Raw genomic sequence first — 23,112 nt, forward strand, 5'->3', positions numbered from 1 at the left:
TTACCCGTAGGAGAAACGGAGGAAAAATTGTACGCCGTAATTTCCTTCCGAGATTCAACGAGGTCGCGCGATACAACGAAAAGAGAAGCAGCGCGCCTATTGATAGATAGCCGGCTATACATTTTTCATGCCTCCGCATCGACGTTGTTCCCTCTTCCGTCTCACCCCCTGACCAATTGGAAATTCAGCCAGCCGCCATTTCGCCACGAGAAGGAAAGAGTTCTCGGCCCTTCCGTTCCTCTTTTTTTGCAATTCAAAGTGACCAATTCTCTGCGAATCTGTTGCTCCTACTTCTGAATTCCGAAACCACCGCCAGTGGAAACGATGGAGATTCGACCTACGGGGCTTTGTTCGTCCTTCTAATCTTAGGCAATTTTTTTCCACCTACATTTTTTTTGCAACCGATTACTCAGAGTGGAATTGCTTCATTTTCGGACAGTTGATCGTTAATCATGTGGTATCGCATCTTTTTCGCGTAACTCGATCTAATCTTGATAATATGAGTTGCTAAACTAGTCTTAATGGTTTCATCGTTCGTCACTCGAAAAGTTCGTAATAGTAACCTGCATACAGCCATAACCTTTTCACGTACTTAATTCTCTATGTTTAAAAAATGTTCTCATTAGCTTCTTTGAAACCTTACCATGCAGAAAGATATCTGATAACACAGGGTCGGATAATATATAGAATATATAATATTTTTAGCTCTGCTGTACCGTTTCGTTGCGTTAAATTTTTAATAAGGTAATCCCATCCAGTGAATGACCGAATTGTTGAATTTATGGACGTTCGAGGTTAATACTCGAATGTATTTATTTATAACAACAAAATAGTTGCTGAATTTGCAATTACATTTATTTTTCTGGAAATTTGTATAAAAACAATTACTTATCCTTATCATAATTTCAAAAAAAACTGTATAAAATGCAGAACGTGTAAAATCTCCGTAAATGACTGTTACATTTCTGAAATATTTTTAATAAGAATTGTACTTATTAGTGTCTGCTTAATACGTTGAACTAAAAATATGGAATATTAAACGTGCAACTACATTCCATTTATAAACATTTAATAATTTTTTAACACTGGTTGGTTTACCCTATATCTTTTCTTCGTTTAATTTCGTATACATTATTTAACATTAACTGTAAGTTTATACTGCCATACTATCTCATAGCCATGCATCCGTATGCAACGAGTCTCTAAAATAGTCTAAAAGAATGAAACTGTTCGTTTTCATCTTGTTGCAAGCTATTTGCGCTTCTCGCACGCCAGTCATAGTTTCTCGCGGAGCAACGTGGTCGTAACAACGGACTCGACGTTGAAAGGAAGACCGTGCCGTGAAACTGGCTGGTGATAACGTCGCATACCCGACGCATACGTCGAAATTAATTAAAACGTCGCAGCCGGTCACCGAAGTTTCCGACTGATCCGACCTGTGCCTCTCTTCTCCTCGGCTCGGGAGCCAAGTCTAATAATAAGAAGTTAACTCGAGCGTTAAGTGTGATTCAAAGTGGCGGGAATTCGATATCGAACGATATCCGCTCGGTGAACTCGCAGCTAACTTTCCTTCGTCTTGTCGCTGGAGCGCGTACCGCGACCGAGGAACACGACTGCGTTTGACACGAACTACCTGGAGACAGCGTGCACTCGAATTCTCGAAGATCCGATTGTAATTCGTTAATTTCATGTAGATACAGTAGTCCCCGCTTAAGGGGTTATGCCTACCTTCGAACTCGATAAAAGATATGTACTTTCGGAATTTATTTTTAAAAAACGTGACGACTTTTTTAAACATACGTCATTGTATTCGAAAGTCTACATTTTAAAGTGCTTATAATAATTTCTTCAATGCAAAATATGAAGAAATAGGGGAAATATGAGCGATCACCCGACGGTGTTTTTATTTTAGGCGTTTTGGAGTGACCACTGTAACTTCGAGTTCGTTTATCTAAAATAAAAAATCCGAGCAAATTCAGTTAACATATTAAATTATCTAGTGCCCGATCGTTCATTATCCTGAAAAATTAATTTACGACAAAACGGTGGCTGTTCAAAGTCGAAGTATCGATTTTCGACAAAAAAAATCGTTCATTTTTGATCTATAAAATAAAAACTACACAATGAAATACAAAAAGCCACGATCAGGCACTAGATTTTTATGTATAGACTGAGTCCACCAAAGCTGAATCAGTTCGGTGCAGCGGTTCTCGAGATATTGTTGTCGTTAAAATTTGTATGTGTTCTTATAGATTTTGGTACAAAGGATACACCAGTACGTTTCGGGCAGTCAGAGGCGATAAATGCAGTGGATTTATAGCGATAAATGCAGTGGATTTATAGCGATAAATGCAGTGGATTTATAGCGATAAATGCAGTGGATTTATAGCGACAAGTGCCATAACTCATCGTCTTATTACTACAGTACTATTCACGGTTCAATATGTTCTAATTATGTATGTACAGTTGAAACACTCTAACGACAAAAAGAAACGAAAAAACTTTCCGTTCAACTCACCATAAAAAAACTTGGTTATATTAAAGAGAATATTGAACTCACCTTTTGCGTCGGGGCTCGTCTCCGTACCCGCCATACTCGTGATTCTGAAACACACAGGGAACAGGAAAAGGTTCAGCACGTGCATAAATAAATCTGTCCTCGGCTAACGCAGATCACACGGAATAAAACATTCTCGACGGGATGGGAAGCACCGTGTATCCGTGGATATATCCGAGATTGAATCGCGAAGGTTCGAAAGAGGCGTGGACGACCGTCACCGTCGGCTTCCGCGTGTCGACGCGAGGCGCTGTATCGTTTTCCCCTCTGGCCCCCGTGTGTATTGGTTCGAAGGTTGCATAAGAGAAATTCATGCCGCGGTTTTGGCTGAATTTCGATGGTACGCGATGTCACCAGGGATGCGTACTCGGAGCAATCTATTAATACACGTCCACGCGTCTTTTTACGACAGCGCCGAAAGCGACGGAAATAGTGCGGCGGGACGACAGTTTAGGGGCGGGTAGGTGTTGTGGACCCTAGGTAAATCCTTAAAGCGTAAGTATGCGAAATTTCGCCTTGTTCCTCAAGCATGATTCCTGGTTTTCTTTACATTGAATTATTGATTAGTCGCGCGTATAGTATGTATTAAGATAATAAGATTATGAAAGTATGATAGGCAGATAATACAGTGAGATTCGAAAGAATAGAATTACTGAAGGGCATTTTATGGTGTCACAGAATCTACAATCATGGATTAAGTAAAAAAGTTATGGAATGTACAACACATTAATTATTATTACGACCTCATGAAGTCTGGCTTACTTATGTTTCTGGAATAATGATATGCTATAAAAAGTGACACACACACGCATAAACAGTACAATATCTCGTAAATTTTGTATAAACGATTGGATCGGACTTTAAAAGCATGAAGACTCAACAAGAATCACTTAAAAGTGTATGTAAATCACAGTTATACGTATCCATGTCGGTTTTTCGCGGCGACATAACTTCTTCCTCGGAAGTAATGACCGTAATGAATCAAAGTTTAATCGAGCGCAATTTGTATTCCCGATATATACATAGCTCGAGGAAGATCGAAAGGGCATTACATTCTCAATTTATGCAAATTTCGTATAACGAACGATATCGCCAACAGTAGAGGACCTTCCCGATAGCCTTACCGAAAGTAATTTAATTTCGTAATTTACGAGCCCCGCTCTGCCTGGGCATACTTGACAGGGAATCGTTATTCAGTCGTGCGACGACAAAATTTTACGAGGCTGCTTACGTAGCCACGGTTATAAGGAATAATATAATCGATACGTGTGTCGATATTAGAAAAAAATACATTACCTGCGACGGGATGGAAAAGAATTAGAGGGATGTACAGTTTCTAACGAAACACATGACCTTTTGTTACGTATTAATTAATTTCTGGCAGATGGTGTCGATTAGGCTCCCTGATTTGCATTGAAACGTGATTGGTAAATTATTTATATCCCAAAGCGATTCTTCGAGTTCGCAAACACGTCAACTGTTCCCCGATATTTTTTTTAAATTGCACGCCAATAATTTCGTCGTCACCTCGAGAACACTAATACAATCTAGTCCAAGATTGTCGAAAAAGTTTCGTCGTTGACCGTGCGAAAAATGAAACGCCTTACGGAGTACCAATCAGGATGTTCATCATGGGGACACAATTACTTCGAACTTTCAGCGTACTTTAAAGATTCGGGGCTCTGAAGGAGGTGCCAAGTAGTCGGAAGGTAAAACTAATTAAGGTCGTCTAATAGGATTAAGAGGAAACTCTGGAGTAAACTTTAAGCACCTTCCGCGGAGATTATTCGGAGGAAAAGAATACATCAGGTCGGCAAGTCGAACGGCACAACCCGCTGTCTCTTGAACAGATTTCTGGGAAGAAAATTACGACAATGGCATCCTTACGGTGATTCTTGGGCTACTCGAAAAGCGCATTCAGCATGCAAAAATGGCAAGTCGTATTAAAGTTGTCGTCGTATAAATCGTCGTAAGGATCGTTGTAAAAATCGCTGTAAAAATCGTTGTAAAAATCGTTGTAAAAATGGCGGTGCATAAAGGAATGACTGTTTATCATACGGCCTGACCTATTCAGCTGGACTTTCACATAAATACATTTCCATTCTCTTTATGCATACGATCGAACTGTCTTTAAAAATAAATTGATCGCATAATCAAATGAGAGAGTAACAAGAGTATCATGTACAGTAAAACCTGTTTTTGTGCGGTCCTTTTTTATGCGATTTTGTTTTTATGCGATTTGTTTTGTGCGATTTTATTTTTGTGCGATTTTTTTTGTGCGATTTTTTTTTATGCGGTATATGAATTTCAACGGCGTTGGCATTACTGTAATGTTTTCTATCAGTGTACATATAAATATACACTTCAAGACGCTCTGTTCATTTGGTTTAAACAGTTTCCCGACAATGTACATTCAATTATTTTCGCTCGACGCGCTAGCAGCATACGCTTCGTATTCCGAGTTTTATCCACGACTCACGTGATTAAGGATTCATTTTATAGTGAGATTAAAGGTAAATAAATTAATTACTTTTGTTTCTATTTGTATATAGTTTTTATGATTTTCATTTTATTTTTAAACATATGTACTCCCTTAAAATGAATAATTGTAGCCAAAAAAAAGTGAAAAGAAAGACAATTCCATTAGAAACAAAAAATCTAATATTAAATAGACTAGCAGATGGTGAACCAATTCATCACAAGAAGATGCGCGTTAAGGATTACGACGACTAGCAGTGAATTATGTAATGTGCATTTTGAAAACTTCTCCATGTATACAATGAAAAATTAAATGCTTTTATAATGTGTAATTTAATTATTTATTTTGTTTGGAAGCACTTTCTCATGTATTTCGTAAATAATTGACGTATTTTCTAAGTGCGACTTTTTTTATGCGGTCCCTCTCCGCCGCATAAAAAAAAATTTCTGTAGTATGTCGTACAAAGTTGTTTATTATATGTAGTATTTATGAAATTTCCGAATATTTTTTTGTGCGGTTTCTTTTATGCGGTCCCTATCTACCGCATAAAAACAGGTTTTACTGTACATACATAAAATGTTCCCGACTTTCTCGCCGAGTCAGTAATGCTCTACACGACACTGATCAACTTACAATTGCAACGAATATTAGGATCTATACTTCCAACAAATATTATATACACTATTTAAGCATGGAAAGCCTAGTGTGATAGAGGCAGGTCACCGTGAAGGTTTTAATGGGGAAATATACTACTATACTTTCTAATGAGGTTTATCACGGTGATAGAGCTTGGAATTCTAAAGCCAATGATATTTTTATGGCACATAGCCATTAATTTAACACTCATCGAGGATTTACTGTGACTAACCTACGGATTTTATGCATTTATAGCATACGCATCTAAAATTGAGTGTATTAAAAACTTTGATAAACTCGACAACGATTTTTATTTTCTTCAGGTCCAGAATCTTAAATACAATAAACTAATTTCCATTTGTTTCTACTCCCCATACAGAAATCTTTGAAGATCAACATTTCCACAAACATCCGCAGTCTACATATAACGGTCAACGAACATTTGCGTCCACAGTGGCTCCAGCATGCCAATTTGTTAATTTTAATCGATCGTCAGAGACCTGTTTATGCGGGATGCTTTCAAGGAACTGCGAGAAATCGGGGGGAATCACCGACGGGACGTGGAAAGAGTTCGGACGCGGGCAGGTGGCCAAGGAAAATCGTCGTCGACAAAGAAAAAGAGAGAGCAGAGGGGGGGGAAACACGGAGGAGAATCTTACGGAATACCCGCGGGGCACGATCCCAACATTTCTGACGGCGTGTCGCATCGTCGTAGACGCCCGCATAGTATCGCCGTTACGAGGCACCGGTGAATCCCACGTAGAATCTGTATAACGTTGTTATAAACATAACTCAACGCTGGCCACGCGCCAACCACGTGGTTTCACACTCAATGGATCATGCCGACCACGCGAAAAAAAATATCTCCCACTATCCTAACCCTCCCCCACGTCGACTACGACACTCCGATAGATTTTCCGATGGTCGATGAAACGCGAAAATTTTCCAAATCGTCGCCGGGGCTCGCGACCGCCGTTTCATTTCCGGTTGCGGAAACACGACGTTGCCGAATGTATGTTTTATTTCGTTTTATTAGGTCGTTAACTCGAGTTCTGCGGACCGTTTGTCAGTGGTAGTGGGAGTGTATTGAGTTTACATTTGTTTATTGTTTCATAAAAATTAACTATTTTGTTATAACAAAACACGTCGACTGATTCTATCCTGTAGGTGAAAGATATTTGTTTATTTTGATTTTATAATGACACCTGACAAAGAGCATTTCCGTCATTATAGTTTGCTGTAATTGATTTGATGAAAATGCCAGCAGAAACGAAAGGATTGATGAAGCCTATATGTAGTAGTAAGAGGGTCATTTTGTTTTGAGATACGAAGAACGCGTTGGACAACCAGCAGAAATGGAAATATAATGATTTGGAGGTGTTGTTGAAAAAAAGCCCGGGCCCAGTCGACACCAAATCGAGTAAACTTGCAAAGTAGCTTGGAGTTGTGAAATGAAGATTAAAAGAAATTGTAACGGTATTATTTTGATAAATATTTGAAGGTGGAAAATCCGCAGAATTTAGTCAACGACCTAATAACTGAATTCATATAATGGGAACTATAGAAGAATGGTTACAATACGGTAATTATACAATAAGGGGATTTAACGAAGACAATGAACTTGTTAAATGCAGGGGTTTAAGGTTGTAGAAAGTATTTGAGATGGTGAAATAAAATATGGAAGCAGGAATGTACAGATGCCACGAATTTCAACACGAATGCTACTCGCTTTTAATTGAGCATTAAGGTTCGAGTTTCTGCTCGGATTTTAACGCGTTGAGAGTGCTGGATATGTTGTAATTACAGGTTTAATACCTGTGAGATGAAAGTTACTTCAGTTTCAGTATCGTTTAAATATTTGAGAAATGGGAATTCAAGAAATTCATGCATACACGGGGCCGAAATGGCTCAGTGACAACCCTCAAATGCTAGTATGTGCTTGTACGCGGGTTAAAGTACGTACCGAAGGGTGGCTTAAGTGCAGTAAGAATTAGTGGAGTTTCGCAAACTGTTCTGTAAGCTTAAAAACGTGTTCAAGTAAATTAGCAAGGAATACTGGATTCAGAAAATTATGTTTCTGTGTTTCCTTTTAACTTTCATATTTTACATTCAATGTGATTCATAATTGACGACAGACGCCCTCTTGACATTCTGATTAAAAATCGATTAACCGAAAGATGACTCAATATACCGTCGACGTTAATATTTCATACTGGTATTTGGTTCAATTACAAATTTATGCAGGCAGAAATTACTAAATCGCGACACAATCTCTCACTTCTGTTTTGTAATTCAAATAAAATCGTACACTCGTGTTCGTTCGTACGCCTCCAATTAAATATACACATTAGTCACGAACGAAATAATCACGCGAGAAGAAAAGGAACAGGAATCGAATATACAATGTATATTATGAAATTCTGCGCCGCTAAACCAGTGTTCGATAATGAAACGAATCGAAAGGGAATCCTAATCCCGAAAAGGATCGAAGCTGTAATGGACAGACTGTAAGTAGCTTGTCTCGAAATCGAGATTTTATTTCGGCAAGTGGTGGACTGGGAAATCGGGAGACAAACGAGTAAAATCAAAACAAGGCGAGGGCGTCGTAGATCGTCTTAAGAGTCGAGGGGAAAGTCGATTGGCCGTGTGCCAGCGGCGTGCTGATAAAGAGATTAACCCCCAGGAACAACGCTTATGCTTTGTAATGACTCAGTTTGTCCAGAGAACGAGTTGCTTGGAGAATTCCTGAAACGAGCCAGAAATGCTGGTAGTTACTTCAAAGCGGACCAAGTTAAGAAACAAACGGAGAACACGTGCTCACGGTGACTACCAACAACACGATAAGACTTTAGACTCGAGATAATCTTCAGATGTTTGTTTTGAAAAACTTAATATTCATCGACAATCACTTAAGAAAAATAATATTTGCCTTACAGAATCACTGTTTGTTTAGCCATTAACAAAACGAAGAAATAACTACTGAAGTATATAATACTGTAAGTATAATACTGAATTCAAAAACCTTAAATTTCATTTTATCCAACAATTCTACACAATCGCTACTTCCTATGTACACAGCGTGGTATAACAATAAAACCACTCTAAAATTGTCAATACTTATATATTGTAGTTAAAATAAAAACGAACCACTTCTTTTCCAGTGAATTCCCATCACGATTTCGGACATGGAATCCTCGGTTCGTGTTTATTTTAACCCCAATACATATAAATTGAAAATTTCAGGATGGTTTTATAGTTATACCACGCAGTGTATAATTATTATAGAAAGTGCAAATCGCCCACGAGAAAATCAATGCTCCCAAGACGACTCTAAACACTAATCATACACTTTCCCTCAGCCTTTGCTAACCGAAACCACTCGTCTCTACACACCAGTGTGCTCGTTGCTCCTTTTTTCCAAATCATTCGATGTATCGCCAGTTACCGTGCAAGCTCACGTTTCATAAACGTTTTATCCGCCGTTAATACCCAGGACCATTTTTCAAGGTTTCAAGCACGGGCCATAACGCATTACTCTCCCCTCGAGGGTGGTGCCTGTTCATAAGAAAACTTTTCCTCCGCACGTTACTTCAACTCTTACGAAAATACCACAGCAAGCACACGTTTCCCAGTAGCTACATCTTCCTCGTCACTACGTTTTTCCACCGATCATCGTCCACGAGGGCCAATAAACCGATTCTGGTCGATATTCGAGCGAAATATACACGGAAAGTTTCGTCTTACATCGCTTGGTCATAGGATGAGCATAAAGGGCAGAGAAGAGCTTGTACGTAATTCATAGCCGTCAAGATAATTGGGCCAACGCGATTGTTCCATACAGACACAAGACATGTATACGCACAAAATGGGGTGAAGGATTCACAGACACACAGCGAGGAAGGGATCTCGCTTTAACCCCCTTTGCCTATGAATTTTCCAAGGAGTTGCATCCACCAAGTTAGATCGTGTTTACACGATCCATTTAGTTGCATTATAGCCTCTGTAGGCCAGGTCCATGTGTGTGTGTAGTCGCGCGCGTAAACACGTGGGTACCGTGGTATCTTCAAAGAGACATACCAAGGAGCTATAACATCGTTAATGGCAGAGATTAATCCCGTCACCTCGGATCACCGAAACGTCCCGTGGTGTCAGCTGGTTCGAGACGCAAAGTACATATTTACAGGTTATCGCGTACTTAACTTCCCACCCGCCCCTCCCCCCTGCGCGTTTATATCGATTTCACCCCCTTAGGGTGGATGGGTGTAAGAGAAGGAGAGTGTATATCGAACGAATGGCGGAAAAAGAGGAACAACTCGAGACAAGAACGGGGGATCCGACTGGGCAAAAGACTGGCGAATACAGAACGTGGAACCGCTGCGACTGGCATCGGCCCGGGATATGAATGGATATTAAAGCGCCAGGCGGAATGCTCGGGGTGGGTTTGAATTTTTTTGCGACACGGAATTATTATATCGGTCCTGGAATGCTCCTGATATTGGAGAACTCCGTGGAGAGTATTATATTCGGTATTCGATAAATAGTGAAGCTGCTCTTTACAAAAATTTTATTCCCTGTCGAAGAGACCGACTCTGCCCCCCCCCCCCCTATAAGCAGGATCCTCTTCCGAAGCGAGATTTATCGAGACTAGATTCTGTGGACGTTTTTAGGTTTTGGTATTTTTCGTGCATTTATTGTTATTAGACCGAGTAGTTTCACCGTTTTTAGGTGAATGAAAGAACCTTAAGGAATAGAATCACTTTCAGTCGGTTACATGGTAGAATGAAAGGACTTGTATCCTCGCGAGCAAACTTGGCTTACTTTAGGGGAAAAAGTTGCGTGGGGAAAGTACCTCCTACCATATTCCCAGCACTTGGTATTCGAAATTACTAAAATTTATGCTAAATTAACATTCGATTTAACATTTGTTTCAGTATCTGAAATAAATTTACCAAGTGGTAGAAGGCCCTTCTCTTACGTCACTTTTTCCTAGTGGAAGCCGAGTTTGCTCGTGAGTGTACGTACCAGTGTTTAACGGGCTAAAGGAATTCGTTACCCGGTTCTTTCGCCACGGAATTACGGAAGACACTTACCAGGAAGAGCAAGTGTGTAGAAGCATTGTACGCAGCAGAACGGAGCATTGTCGACGAAGAATTCAACTGTTCACCAGAGAATCCTCGATATTTGTTAAACAACTTAAGTATCCGTTACGCGTGTACACGCGCCACTGGTTCGTTGTGTGTTCGACGATCATTTAATCTTAGATTTTGCCTTTCCAATAACTTCCAGTATTGGACAGATACGGGAGGACCGATAAAACTTCGTCTTCTCGACCTCTTTTCAGGCGAAAAATCAACGAACGAGAGAAAAATTCCTTCCCCATCCCGCTGAATCCGTAAGTGGAATGGAGAGATTCAATTTTCTCTCTTTGAGGAAGCATAGTTAAACGAGTCCGGAGCACGAGGATTCTGCAGCGATGCAAAACTGTCACCTCATTACGTCCCATAGTTGAGTCTAGACTCGTTCTAGTCAGCTATCCCCGTTTGCGACTAAATCATTGTCGGCGTGGCAGAACCTTTTCGTTACGTCCAATTGATCTGAGCGTAATTATTAGAGCAGAACAATGCACGGCGACGGCGGCGCTCGGAACGCTCGCAACTTCATTCCTCTGTGTTTGCTCGGAAGGGAAAATAACGAGTGTTCGCTTAATATTCAGCAGGGAAGTGTTGTTCATCGAACGACGGTCCTCCTGGCCCCGGCGACGGGCGTGAAACGCGTGAGGAATGCGTCTGGTATTTACGGTGAATTTTTCGTCGTAGCTGACATGATTCTGTGACGTGTTCGCTCGGATGGAAAAAAAAACCCGTCATAATAGGGTCTCGCAAAGTTCGAATTGCTGATTTTTATCGCAGAAATACCTTTCGTATTTCGTAGACAACGAATTTTTACTGTACATTGAAACTTTGTGCTGGAACACGATTACACGTTCATTCGAAGACGGGTAATCCAAATAATCAATTTCGTATCTTATCTAGTTAGTCAATACACGATATACTTAGAGCTTTTGAGTTATTTCAATTCAGAATCTTTTAATTGGATGCACGCAAATTTTTTAATGGAAGTTTCGATAGTTCTCAATCTTGAATGTTTCAATGGGAGTAGAAAGCATTTTAATAATTATAATATAACTTATTTAACAAAGAAAACCATTTGAAATCCTTTTGTAAGATACTGATTACTCACGAACCGTTCTAAGTAGGCCTATCAACAGATTCACAAGACTTTCAGGACCTATCGAATTTTTAAAGACTCAAAACTAATCAAGATTCAAGACATGAATATCTACTTAAGAGTTCCAAGTATCGAATTGAACTCGAAGTGATTCGAATGTTAACAGTATGTACCCACCGAAGAACTTCGAATCGCTTCAAAACTGAGATCCAAACACGCCCCATCGCTAGTCGCGGAATTCCGTTTTGCTCTTTTCACGGTAGCTCGATCCCGAATAAGAATCAACCTGGCAGGAATCCTTCAGTCGTGGTTAATTGAATACGCGCGGAATTATTAGACCAGAACACCGCTCGCGACTGAACGCTCAGACTTAATTTCCCATTTCGTTTGATCCGCGACACGCAGCCCAGGCTGACGACGCCTTTTGTTTTACCACGGTGGAATTCCACGCATCAGTCATTGAACGTCGCGCATCTCCGTTCGCCCCCCCGAGGCGACGGTATTCCGAAAGGTCAACTTTATATTGTGCCGAGGCGCGGATGGACACGAGGTCGTTAATTAGACGGGGGCGACCGATGTATCGAATACGTGGGACGGCCATTCGAGAGACCAGCAACACCTCAGCTCGCCTGCGACGATCCTCTCGAACGTTGACCGCGATCAAAGAGAGTAACACGACGTAACTAGAGCAAACCACAGACGAAACAGCGCGAGGGCATCCCAAACGAATGAATTCCGACCGGATTATAAATGTCGGATCCATAGCTTTTGAGGTGCCCGGAGGTGAGATCTGTTTTACGTCACGCAGCGGGTGTTCAAGATTCTGGGCCGGATCCGAGAGTCGATATTTTTTTCCTTCGTTTTTCGATACGGTCATTAATGTGAGAATTTTAGTGCCAATGATTTTAGGTAGATTTATCGACCAGTAATTTGGTTCTGCCGGGATCGATGGAATTTCGTTTCGGTAATTAGACAAGTAATGTGATGCAAAAGAATTCCATTAATTGGAAGTGAAAGAAACACAGTGTGCGAAAAAGGATCTAAGACTTTTGGGGCTTATAGTACTCAACGAAAGGAGTGAAAAGTGTCCAATTAATATAGGTCCGAAAATCATTCTGTTCAGTGTAGAATTAACTTTTGTATTTACTAGCGTTATCGCGAATCTCTTCACAACGTGGCGCATGTAGACAGAAAAATTTGATTTAGAAATAGGTACGTACATAATTCAAAGTTGTATAACAGGCAATACGAGATACGGAAGGAATATTTAAAATGTACGTCGTATCTATGTTTTGCAGGTGTAGTTTTGTATTGAACTGGAAGGAAACCATATGGAACGTCTGTAATGTAAAAACAAACTTTTTTTTATCTTTTTTGAAAACGGATCAACTTTAGGATCTACATCGATTAAGCAATTTTTAATCCTCTCGGTGTGTAATATGAGCTCCTTACTCTCGTACCTATTTTTTATCACCCTGTACAGTGATATGAACAGGTTCTCCCAACCACGGAAATAAAAAAGGTTTCGTGACATAAACAATCAATGCGTAATAAAATTGTAAAAATTGTCGAGACACAAACGACGGAACCAGCTAAATTCGATAACAGGGTTTATTATTCATTGGAAATTCATCGTTCTTCGTTGTAAAGTACGCAGAACCAATTGGAGAATGTTTGCGGAGGAGGGGATATTGTTTACGAAACTATCCGACCGATGTTGAATTGAAACTTTGAATTTCAGAATAATTACAGATCCGGACAGTAACAGAGGAATTTTCGACAAATCGTATAACCGTGTTTTAATTTCTGTGTTCGCGCGCGTTTTTCCCGCTCAAAAGTTTCCAATTATACGCCCCGTGGCGATCGTGCGTCAACGGGTAAACGCGTCGCTGTATCGCATTTGCACAGCCGAATAACGAGCAGAATTTCCCTCGAAATCAGCGTACTCGCATTATGCAGAAAATAATGGCCCTCTTCATTATTTCCGATTGTAGCGGGTCCCCGGGTCATTTTCAGCGTGGAATTTTCTGTCCTCCGTCGCCGACGACGGAACTCGTTGGAAAACCAAAGAAAGAGCCAAAAGGAAGAAGGGAAACGATGTCCCAGACCTGATCAGCCTTTATCGGTGAAACACGACATTCTAATTTCATTTCCTCGCGAATGACGCAAAAAACGCGTTAACTTTTTTACTTCACTCATTAGTGGAAGTTATCACGAGAATTTATATGGAATATACGAGAATTTTTTTCTCTTACTAATCCGGAAACGGTGCTTCAACACGAGAAAATCGAAATTATAAAGTAAATAATCGTGCTTGAAAACTTCGAATTTCAATATTCATCGAGTAGCCAGTCGATGGATATTCCTTAGCATATCACTTATTTCTAAATGACCACAGTGTCTCAAACATAATTTAAACATCTCCATATAACTAATGAGAATAATTTTCAACACTATGTATTATGTAACTGAAATCACTTGTCGTTACAAACGAAAAATATATTATTATAAAAACGTTCTAGAAAATGTGTTGGAAGTTTTGAAATTGAGAAAATATTAAACTGTTATCTGAAATTGCGGTTTTGCAGGCACTGTGAAACCCGAACATGTCCAGAGGTACCCCACAGAAATTTTTACTCTATATCGGTTTTGGCGATCAATGGCGATAAGCCGCCTCTCCATGACTGCCGAGCGATAGCATTTCATATTTCGAAGATAAACCAATTTGATCGGGTTAAATCACCGCGCGACCATTACGCGACGATACTGTCGCGCGACAGATAAGAGTGTCCTTGGTACGTGGTGGTGTAGAGGCCTCGAGAAATGTAAATATTTTCGCAACATACAGAAAACGTTCCACGAGGTATTAAGTCAGATGCTATAAGGAGCTATTCTACTATAGCAGGTCAAAAAAAAAAACGATTTTCTTTTTCTTGTATTTTCTTAATTTGTGGTCTTGAAAATGTGTTCCTGAAGCATTATGGCGAAATTCATAAAATTTTCTAACTTTAAACGTGTTTTTCTCAAGACTGTGTTTCGGAAAATGGTTGCCACGATATCTTAAATTCTACTCGACCGATCGGGCCCCTTTTTGTACACTTTTTCAGCAGATGTGCCGCTATCGTTCCTACCAGAATTAAGCCGAAATATTTTTCTTTAATTATTACAGCCCGAAAAAGGCAAAAAAGATAAGGCAAAAATCTATACATAATTTTAAATTGTAGTTATTTAAAAAAATTTTAATATTTCAACCCAAATCTGGTACCTGCGATTGCCATGTCCGAATAATTTAAGAATCTTTTCAATTTTTTTATTTCTAATGAACAGAACACCCAGAATCATGGCAACCAATCGAGCAACTTTGAGGTGATCGACCTTCATGAGTTGCAGCGCCATCTTTATTTCATATTTTCAACCAAACATAATTTTTATTTATCGTTTCAGATATAATAAATATGTAAGAGAAACGTTCAGCATAAAAATTTTTCATTAAATCTTTAAGAAAAATTCCTGAAGAAAGTTAACCGAAATCGCATGTCACCAAAGAAAATTTCTGAGGATCTACTCATCGATCTAAAGAAGCGAGAAGAAATCAGAGGAAAGCCGATACGAGAAGTGTTTTTTCGGAAAGTTCGCCAGGTAAGATTCCACCTGCCTCGAGGAAATCCGATTTTCCCTGAGTAAGGATTCCGGATTTCCGTCGACGTCGAGTTTCCGATATAAGTACCCACCGATTTATGAAAGAAAACGCTGCCCACGTAGTAGCTTCACATAGAAACCTTCCACATGTAACATATCGATAATTGAAAACAACAGAACCCACGGCGATACATGTACCGAATACTAACGTCTATTTTGAAACAAAAAGAAAACAAAAGCACCGACCACGATGGATTTCCCATAAAACGCCTGACTATCATTTACCTAACCGATACCGTATCGTGTATTCGGGGCTTGCTCCCTCCAAAACGAGGATACTTCACGTACACGAGAACCGTGGTGCTTTTCGCGTGATTAAAAGCACCGAAAAATCTTTTGTGCCCTTCCCCCGCACACGTAGTTATCGATCTCCGTAGAATCGATAACGTACAATCTAAAATCGGACACATTCGACGGATGTAATCTAGAGATTTCACCGAGACGAAGGTAAGTCAAGTTACTATTGGTGCGGACCCGAGTTCGGGACGATAATTGAGAGGAGTCTGTAGTAGAAGCAGTTTTTTGCAAATATCTCGAAAATTAAAAAAGACCGTCTATTATATATATAGGGAAAAGTTGATCAGAATGACGGCCTTGAAAACATATTTCAAGGTCATTGAAATAAGTGCTGAGGACCATGTTCTCAATAATTACCGAAAGTATCTTCGAAGACGTTGTTCGTATTCGAATCCCCGAGGCAAACACAGGCAACGCTGATTGTTACCTATCGTGGCAGGTACCCTGTGCGTAATTACAATTCTCTGTACCAACCAGTACTTAGCAGTTGTCTATTAATTATGCCAAATCGATAGGCTCTCCATGGTTGAATCAATGCCAGGCGAAGTGGGCTCCAACTGCCTCGATGGTCTACCGTGTCCCATCAGTACGGCTCTAATTATTCTCTCCCCCCCCTGCCCCTCTATAGAACTCTTTCGATTTAATTAATCATAATAATCGACGGCGATGCGCCGGCCGAGCCGACATTTCTGCGAGAATTATTACGAACCCAGCAGCCAAGTTTCCGGAGCTGGGGGGCGAAACTTACGGATCACGAGAGGGGGCCGACGAAGCAAGTTTTCGTTCTAGAGGAAGCTCGTGGAACGTTCCTCCCGGGCGATTGATATTCTTCCTCTCTGTCGCGCCTAGACCCGACAAATTCTCCGTCCCCGGAGCAAATAATCACACGTCCGTGGACCGCGGATGGTCCAATAAATTTTCACCGGCTGCGCCTTACCCCCAACCTCGAACATCCTACTCAACGTATTCCCGCTACCGGAAATCGCGAATGAATGATACCCCTCCACCCCGTCCGGGTCGTTCTCTGTTCGCGGGTTCATCCGTAATATGCTGTGACAAATTTATCGGTTTCCTTTTTCCATTTGGTACGAGCAAAGAAGACAAATGTCCGTGTATTGTATTTGATGGGAGGGCCGTGCGAAATGGCCATTTTCCGTGGAACATTGATGGACCTTCCTTGGATACGATCGATAAATTATAGTGGGTACTGATTCTTTTACGATTATGCACGATCTTACGTTTCGTGCGATGAATGGAAAAGGATACTAGGATGAATTGTATGGAGATTGTTTGTTATATTATTACTAAGAAATCAAATTTCGAGGGACGTTCGTGTACAGATGGTTTAAACTTCAATGCTTGTTACTCTGATTATTTCTTCCCCCCCCCCCCCCCCGCAGTTCCCGCGATGCACTTCCTTTCGTAAGGATTCAACCGAGGGAAACCATTAAATAAATTGATATTAAAGTTATACTAAGAAGGAAAATGAATAACCATTTGTTCGTAATTGCAAGAAGTTACAACGAGTACGGTAGAATCTCAATTACACGGACCATCGTTATTAAATTACGACTTTTCCCGTTGGAAACGTGCTTTTACGACCATCGGAGTCACTTCCGAGCGTGAGAACTTAATGCGAAATCCACCTTATGACAGAAAGGACGGTCGTAGGACGTTATGAAACATAGAAGAATGAAATTTCACGTAATTACGAACCTCGAACGGTCCTACTTTCTTCGTCGAAGTTAGTTCGTTAAAGACTATTTTTAGTGCCAGAAAGAATAAATTCATTTAGTTACGAGGTACCAAAGTTGGGCATAATTTCATTCGAATAATAAATAATGAAAGACAGCAATATCTAAGATCCTCGTCCTGGCTTTTAAACAGTTCATGAGATTAAATAATTGTTTACCTGCGTTACCAACCCATTCAAGAATATTAGTATAAACAAATATTATTTCATTGTAAAAATTGGAATCGCTTGGTTTGCCTGTGTTGCCTACCCATTCAAGAAGAAATATTATTATAGAAATTTATTATAGAAATTGACAGTTCCACATTTAAACAATGAAAAAAGACAAAATACTATTTTATTTTTTATTCGTTATTCGAAACTCTTTATCCAGATAATGAATGCGAGGTATACGTCAAATCGTCGGCTATTTTTCTCAAGTCCTTTTACACCCAAGAGAAACGTACTCCAAAACGTCACGCGCCGAAAGAACGCTCTTTTTTCTCCTCCCTAATCCCGATTTACCCACACAGAGACGATTGACACGCAATTAACAGTCATCCCACATACATCATCAAAAGCTTCAGTACCGATGCCTGGATGCGGGGGTGTGGGGTTGCGTAATATTGTTGCCAGACAGCCTCATCCTTCAAAGAAATTCCGCGCTAACGAGAACAAGCCTTTATTTCGGTGTGGTTATTTCGAAACGTAAAGCACAAGAATAGCGTTTAGTGAACAGTGAACGCGGAGGGAAAAAGCGACGCAGTACCTTTCCGGGAATGGGCTTTCAACGAAGAACGATTCTCCCCTCCATGGCAATCGGCCACGATGGATTCGAAGTCCTTGGAATATATTTGAACCGAGAGCTCGCTCCCTGTCTCTTTCTTTCTCCCCGTTAAAGGTTGGCTTGAATTCCATAAATTTCGATCTCACGCGTCGATTCTGCAAGGCGAGGTTCGCCACAAGAACGAAACGAATTCGCGGGAATTAGCTCCTCATTTATCGGAGCATCGCGGCTCTAATAGTGGAACTTCCTGAATGGGACGTCGATTATTTTATAATGGAGCACGTAGAGAGAGAAAGAACGCGAAATTAAATTTTTTTCCTCGTGAAAAACACACCAATCGTCGCGCATGAAAGTGTAATGACGAAAATTACGAGAGGTATCGAGGAACAATGATCTCTCAGCTGGGCATCGCGACGTATCGGATGACGGTTTAGACTTTTGTGCGGGTCGTAATAATCATGATCAATGAAACAATGATATTATGATCGATGACAATTTACCGTCGGGTTCAACACTCTTAGCCATTGAGGCGGGCATTATTCCATTATACAATGTGAAAAGCAATTTATACCGATGCAGGGAACGCGACCTGGTTGCACGAGTCGAGAGAGAGAGAGAGAGAGAGAGAGAGAGAGAGAGAGAGAGAAGCACTGGAAAACGAGTAATTTAATTTCATATATCATCCAACTACGCAATTTCATATTGCGAAAAATATTTCCCAGAGACAAACGTATAACTCGTGCGAAATTACGGCGGCGTGAAATTTTCGGAATTTCATTGATATTAACGGCTGATTTACAATTTCCTTGCTCCGCGTGCTTAAATGTTTCTTCAATTAAATCCCGTATGCCCAACGGTTCTTTTCTTGAAATCGGTTCTCCCCGTGAATTCTTAAATTACGAAGTTCCGCTAACGCGAGTTCAATTGCCCGTTCACGTACTTTAACTTCCACCGACCAGAGTGTTTCAACTACAAACTACTTTACATTATACCGAGGGGCTTTACGGTTCGAATATAAAGCACTTTTGGTGGACTGCACACAGCTAAACAATTTAAACTGTATTTCACGGGATAATATTGTTAAAATAATCTTCAAATTATTGCAATCCCATTATTGTTAGAAATACCGTGCGAGTAATTAATTGCTGGGACAGAAATTATTTCGTTTTTAATCGTCCTAACGGTAGAGAGTCAGTTGAAAATATTTTTAGAACTTGTACACGGAGTGGCATAACTATAAAATTACCCAAAAATTTTCAGTTCGTATGTATTGTGATTAAAATAAAAACGAACCAAGTATACCATATCTGAAATCGTGTTGAGAAATAATATTTCTCCAGAAAAGAATACATCATATTTCCGTGAAAAAAAGTGATTTGTTTTTATTTTAACCACAATATATAGGGTCCGAAAAATTTTAGGATGGTTTTATAGTTATGCCACGCAGTGTAGATGCTACGGATTTGATTAGACCAAAGCGTCATTAACCCTTTAGCTACGGTAATGCTGGCCGCGGAGCTATAGTGCTGTACCAGCAATTCTGCCGTAGAGTGCAAGAAAAAAGAAAAAAATGAAGACATTTACACAAGCAACATAAACGACTTTAGAAGTAATAAAACAAGTGAGCCCACTATAGTGGCTCATCGTTAACCCAGTTGTATCACGTGAACATAATTAAAATGAGGCCCTTAACATGACATTTTTGTAAATTTAATAAGTGCAAAGTATTTCATTAATTTGCGTAATCTATACTAATTATTTTGTACAATGTGATATGTGTGCATGGATGCAAATGGGTTAAAACCGTCACCCAGTGGGAAACCACTATACATATAGTACTGCTTCGTCCCAAAAAATAACTTAACGATAAGTCACTATACTAGTGGTCAGTAGCTAAAGGGTAAATCCTGTTGATTACCGAAATTACCGATATTACAAAGATTAATAACCACCGAATACAGAAAGCACTTGATTCACACTAACATCACCTCACAAGAACCTGGAAAAACGATACGATAATTCTGAAAATACATCACGATACAAGCCTGTCGAAGCTCGTGCAGGATATATCATCAACTATCAATGGCTAATAATTAGACTGCGGATGTTTATGCAAAATGAAAGTTTCTAAAGTAATTTATAAAGACAGGAGTAATCGTAGAAATTTATTTTCCCTCTTAAGTATCTTATTAGGTTCAGAATAAAATAGAGACCTCGTTGGATCCGAGGAAAGTTTAATTTTTTATTGTATTTATAAGCTATAAATTCATAAAATCCACAGTCTACTAATAACATTTACGCGATATCCGTCCATAGCAGCGGACTGCCAACCTATAAAATGCTTAGTCTCGACATTCATGAATTTCATACACCGCGTACGATTTTCGAAGTATTCACTCGGCCCACAGTGTGTATCGATCTTTTTATAACGGGCACATATCATCACAGGTGACACGAGTTACTATCCGCGAGGCATTCCGGCGAGGGAGCCACGTGAGAGCGTTACGTTGCGATGATACACCAAGGGTGCAGATATTTCTGGTCGGCTATGACACACCGGGAAGCAAACCGACAGCGTCGCTAACTTTGAGAGACAGCCTGACTTCGGGCGTTGGCAAAGTTCAAACAGATTTCTATCCAGACCGCGAGCGGTGACACCAGCGACTTGGACCACATCTTGTCTCGAAAAGTAACGAATCATAGGGGTCCAATTAGTCTAGAGCAATGTACCGCCATTGGGAATGGTGCTGATGCGATATATTTGCGAACGACACGATTATAGTAACATATTCTTTGCTGATCGGCTCCGTTTACAAAGATTCACCAAAATCGTGTTTGTCGAAATGTTTCTGTTTTGAAAGAAACGTGTATTTGATTTAGATCTACAGGTACCCTCACGAGAAAATTCGGCTTCTGCTAGGAGAAACAGCAGCTTAGGGGAAGGGCCTCCAATAATTTAGTCTCGGGGGTTCATTGAAATTTACACCAAATTAACTTACCATTTATTTCAATACTTCAAATAATTTTACCAACAGGTAGGAGGCCCTTCCACTACGCTACTTTTTCCTCTAACGGAAGCCAAGTTTGCTACGTCAGTGTACCTACAGGTTTTTAAGCGATTCGATTCGAACCATTCTGACCGGATTGGCTTCGACTTGAAACGACTGCGATCAATGTGTAAAATACACCAAGAGTCCCACGCCCGGGAAGAAACGTTCGAACGATGTGATTAATGGGAAAGGGTCTTCCGGATCACACGATGAGCGACAAGAGATTAACGAATCCTATTTCCATCTGGGACACGATTGACGAGAATGAATGATGGATCCAACACTCCCGAACCGACCCGCCCGTACCTTAAACTGTTCCGTCAAGTTTCCATTTTCTTCTCAACCACGATTACTCGAGATCCTCGAGGTCGTTTGAATCTCATCGAAAGATACGCGGTTCTAGATAAGCCTACGCGAATCGAGCCCAAGAGGACTTTAATCGCCAGAAAACGCGGCCGACCAACATAATCTTTTATTTTTTCGTCTGCATTCCTCGTTGAATGTTTCATACCCCGTGAAAACACTGACGCGCGCTTTGATCTCTCGAGCCTGCTGGATTATCAAACGAACGGGCGATATTTGTGTTCGAAAATGCCGGAGGAATCGATATTTCTGGACCGCCATTGGTGGAAACGTCGACACGGTACCGAGTCGTCTCTCTGAGAAATCGCGTGGCATTCCGTATGCATTATGCGACGCAGCGAAAGATACCAACGGCGGCAAAGAGTGGACGCGAAGCATTGATATTCAAAGTACGCGAGACTTATCCCCGATCGTCGTCACTTAATTAACATTAACAGGGAGTCGACACGAGAACATTATGGCGATTCGAACCGGGCAAAAAACCTCTCTAACTCGGCGTAACATAAATGGAATCGTTTCCTCGTTAACCGTCTGGTGTGACTTTTATGCGTTTGCACTCGAACCATTGCGACTGGTTATATGTATACACTCAAACGTGTCGACATGTACATATTTTTAATACTGACCTATATCATTACCGATAACTACTGTTGCCTCAGTCATAGAGACTACGTACCTACAAGTTTCTGCGTACCGTTCAACTCATACTGCCTCATACGCATTGATTTCCCGCAAATGGAGCACAGCTGTTCCGAAATCGGAGCACTGAGAGCTTGTACACAAGCACCCATAGTAACCGTACTCACTGGTCAGGATTCTGTGTTTGTGTGGTAATTTATCATACTATACTTCTACAGTAATATCGGAGATATTCATTATCCAAATAAAGAGTTTTCGAATAACGAATAAAAGATGCCTAACTTCCATCTGGGACACGATATTATATATTTCACGATATTATAAAATAAAGAAAGCCTAACTCTGAGTAATATTAATATAATACTGTTTTTAAGTATTGTAGTCCAACGTATAGTATTACATAAACGAAACAGTAGTACCTTTACAACTTAATGGTTTTACGAGGACACAATATCGTCCCCCGTCGACTTCATAAAAATTCGCAATCTGGTTACAATACACTACCCTATTGTAACAAGCATAGCCTTTTTATGGTGATAAAAGAAATAGGCTGCCATAGTATAATACTGAAACAAGTTTACAGCGGTAATAGTAAACAGCAGCAGAAAATTCTGAATCACCCTGTCATAAAAGTCTCAATGAAAG

The 23,112-nt window shown here is 40.3% G+C and overlaps 1 protein-coding gene across 3 annotated transcripts in view; it reads right to left on the reverse strand.

Moving 5' to 3' along the window:
• Positions 1–23,112, reverse strand: part of LOC107187372 (heterogeneous nuclear ribonucleoprotein L) — a 181,175-nt gene that overhangs the window by 155,567 nt on the left and 2,496 nt on the right. For all 3 annotated transcript variants that reach the window (XM_015575471.1, XM_015575464.1, XM_015575456.1), the window contains exon 2: positions 2,561–2,604. In XM_015575471.1, coding sequence (XP_015430957.1) covers positions 2,561–2,604 — 44 coding nt within the window. The remainder of the gene's footprint in view (positions 1–2,560; positions 2,605–23,112) is intronic.

The sequence above is a fragment of the Dufourea novaeangliae genome, unplaced genomic scaffold (assembly GCF_001272555.1).
Source record: "Dufourea novaeangliae isolate 0120121106 unplaced genomic scaffold, ASM127255v1 scaffold14, whole genome shotgun sequence".
NCBI lineage: Eukaryota > Metazoa > Arthropoda > Insecta > Hymenoptera > Halictidae > Dufourea > Dufourea novaeangliae.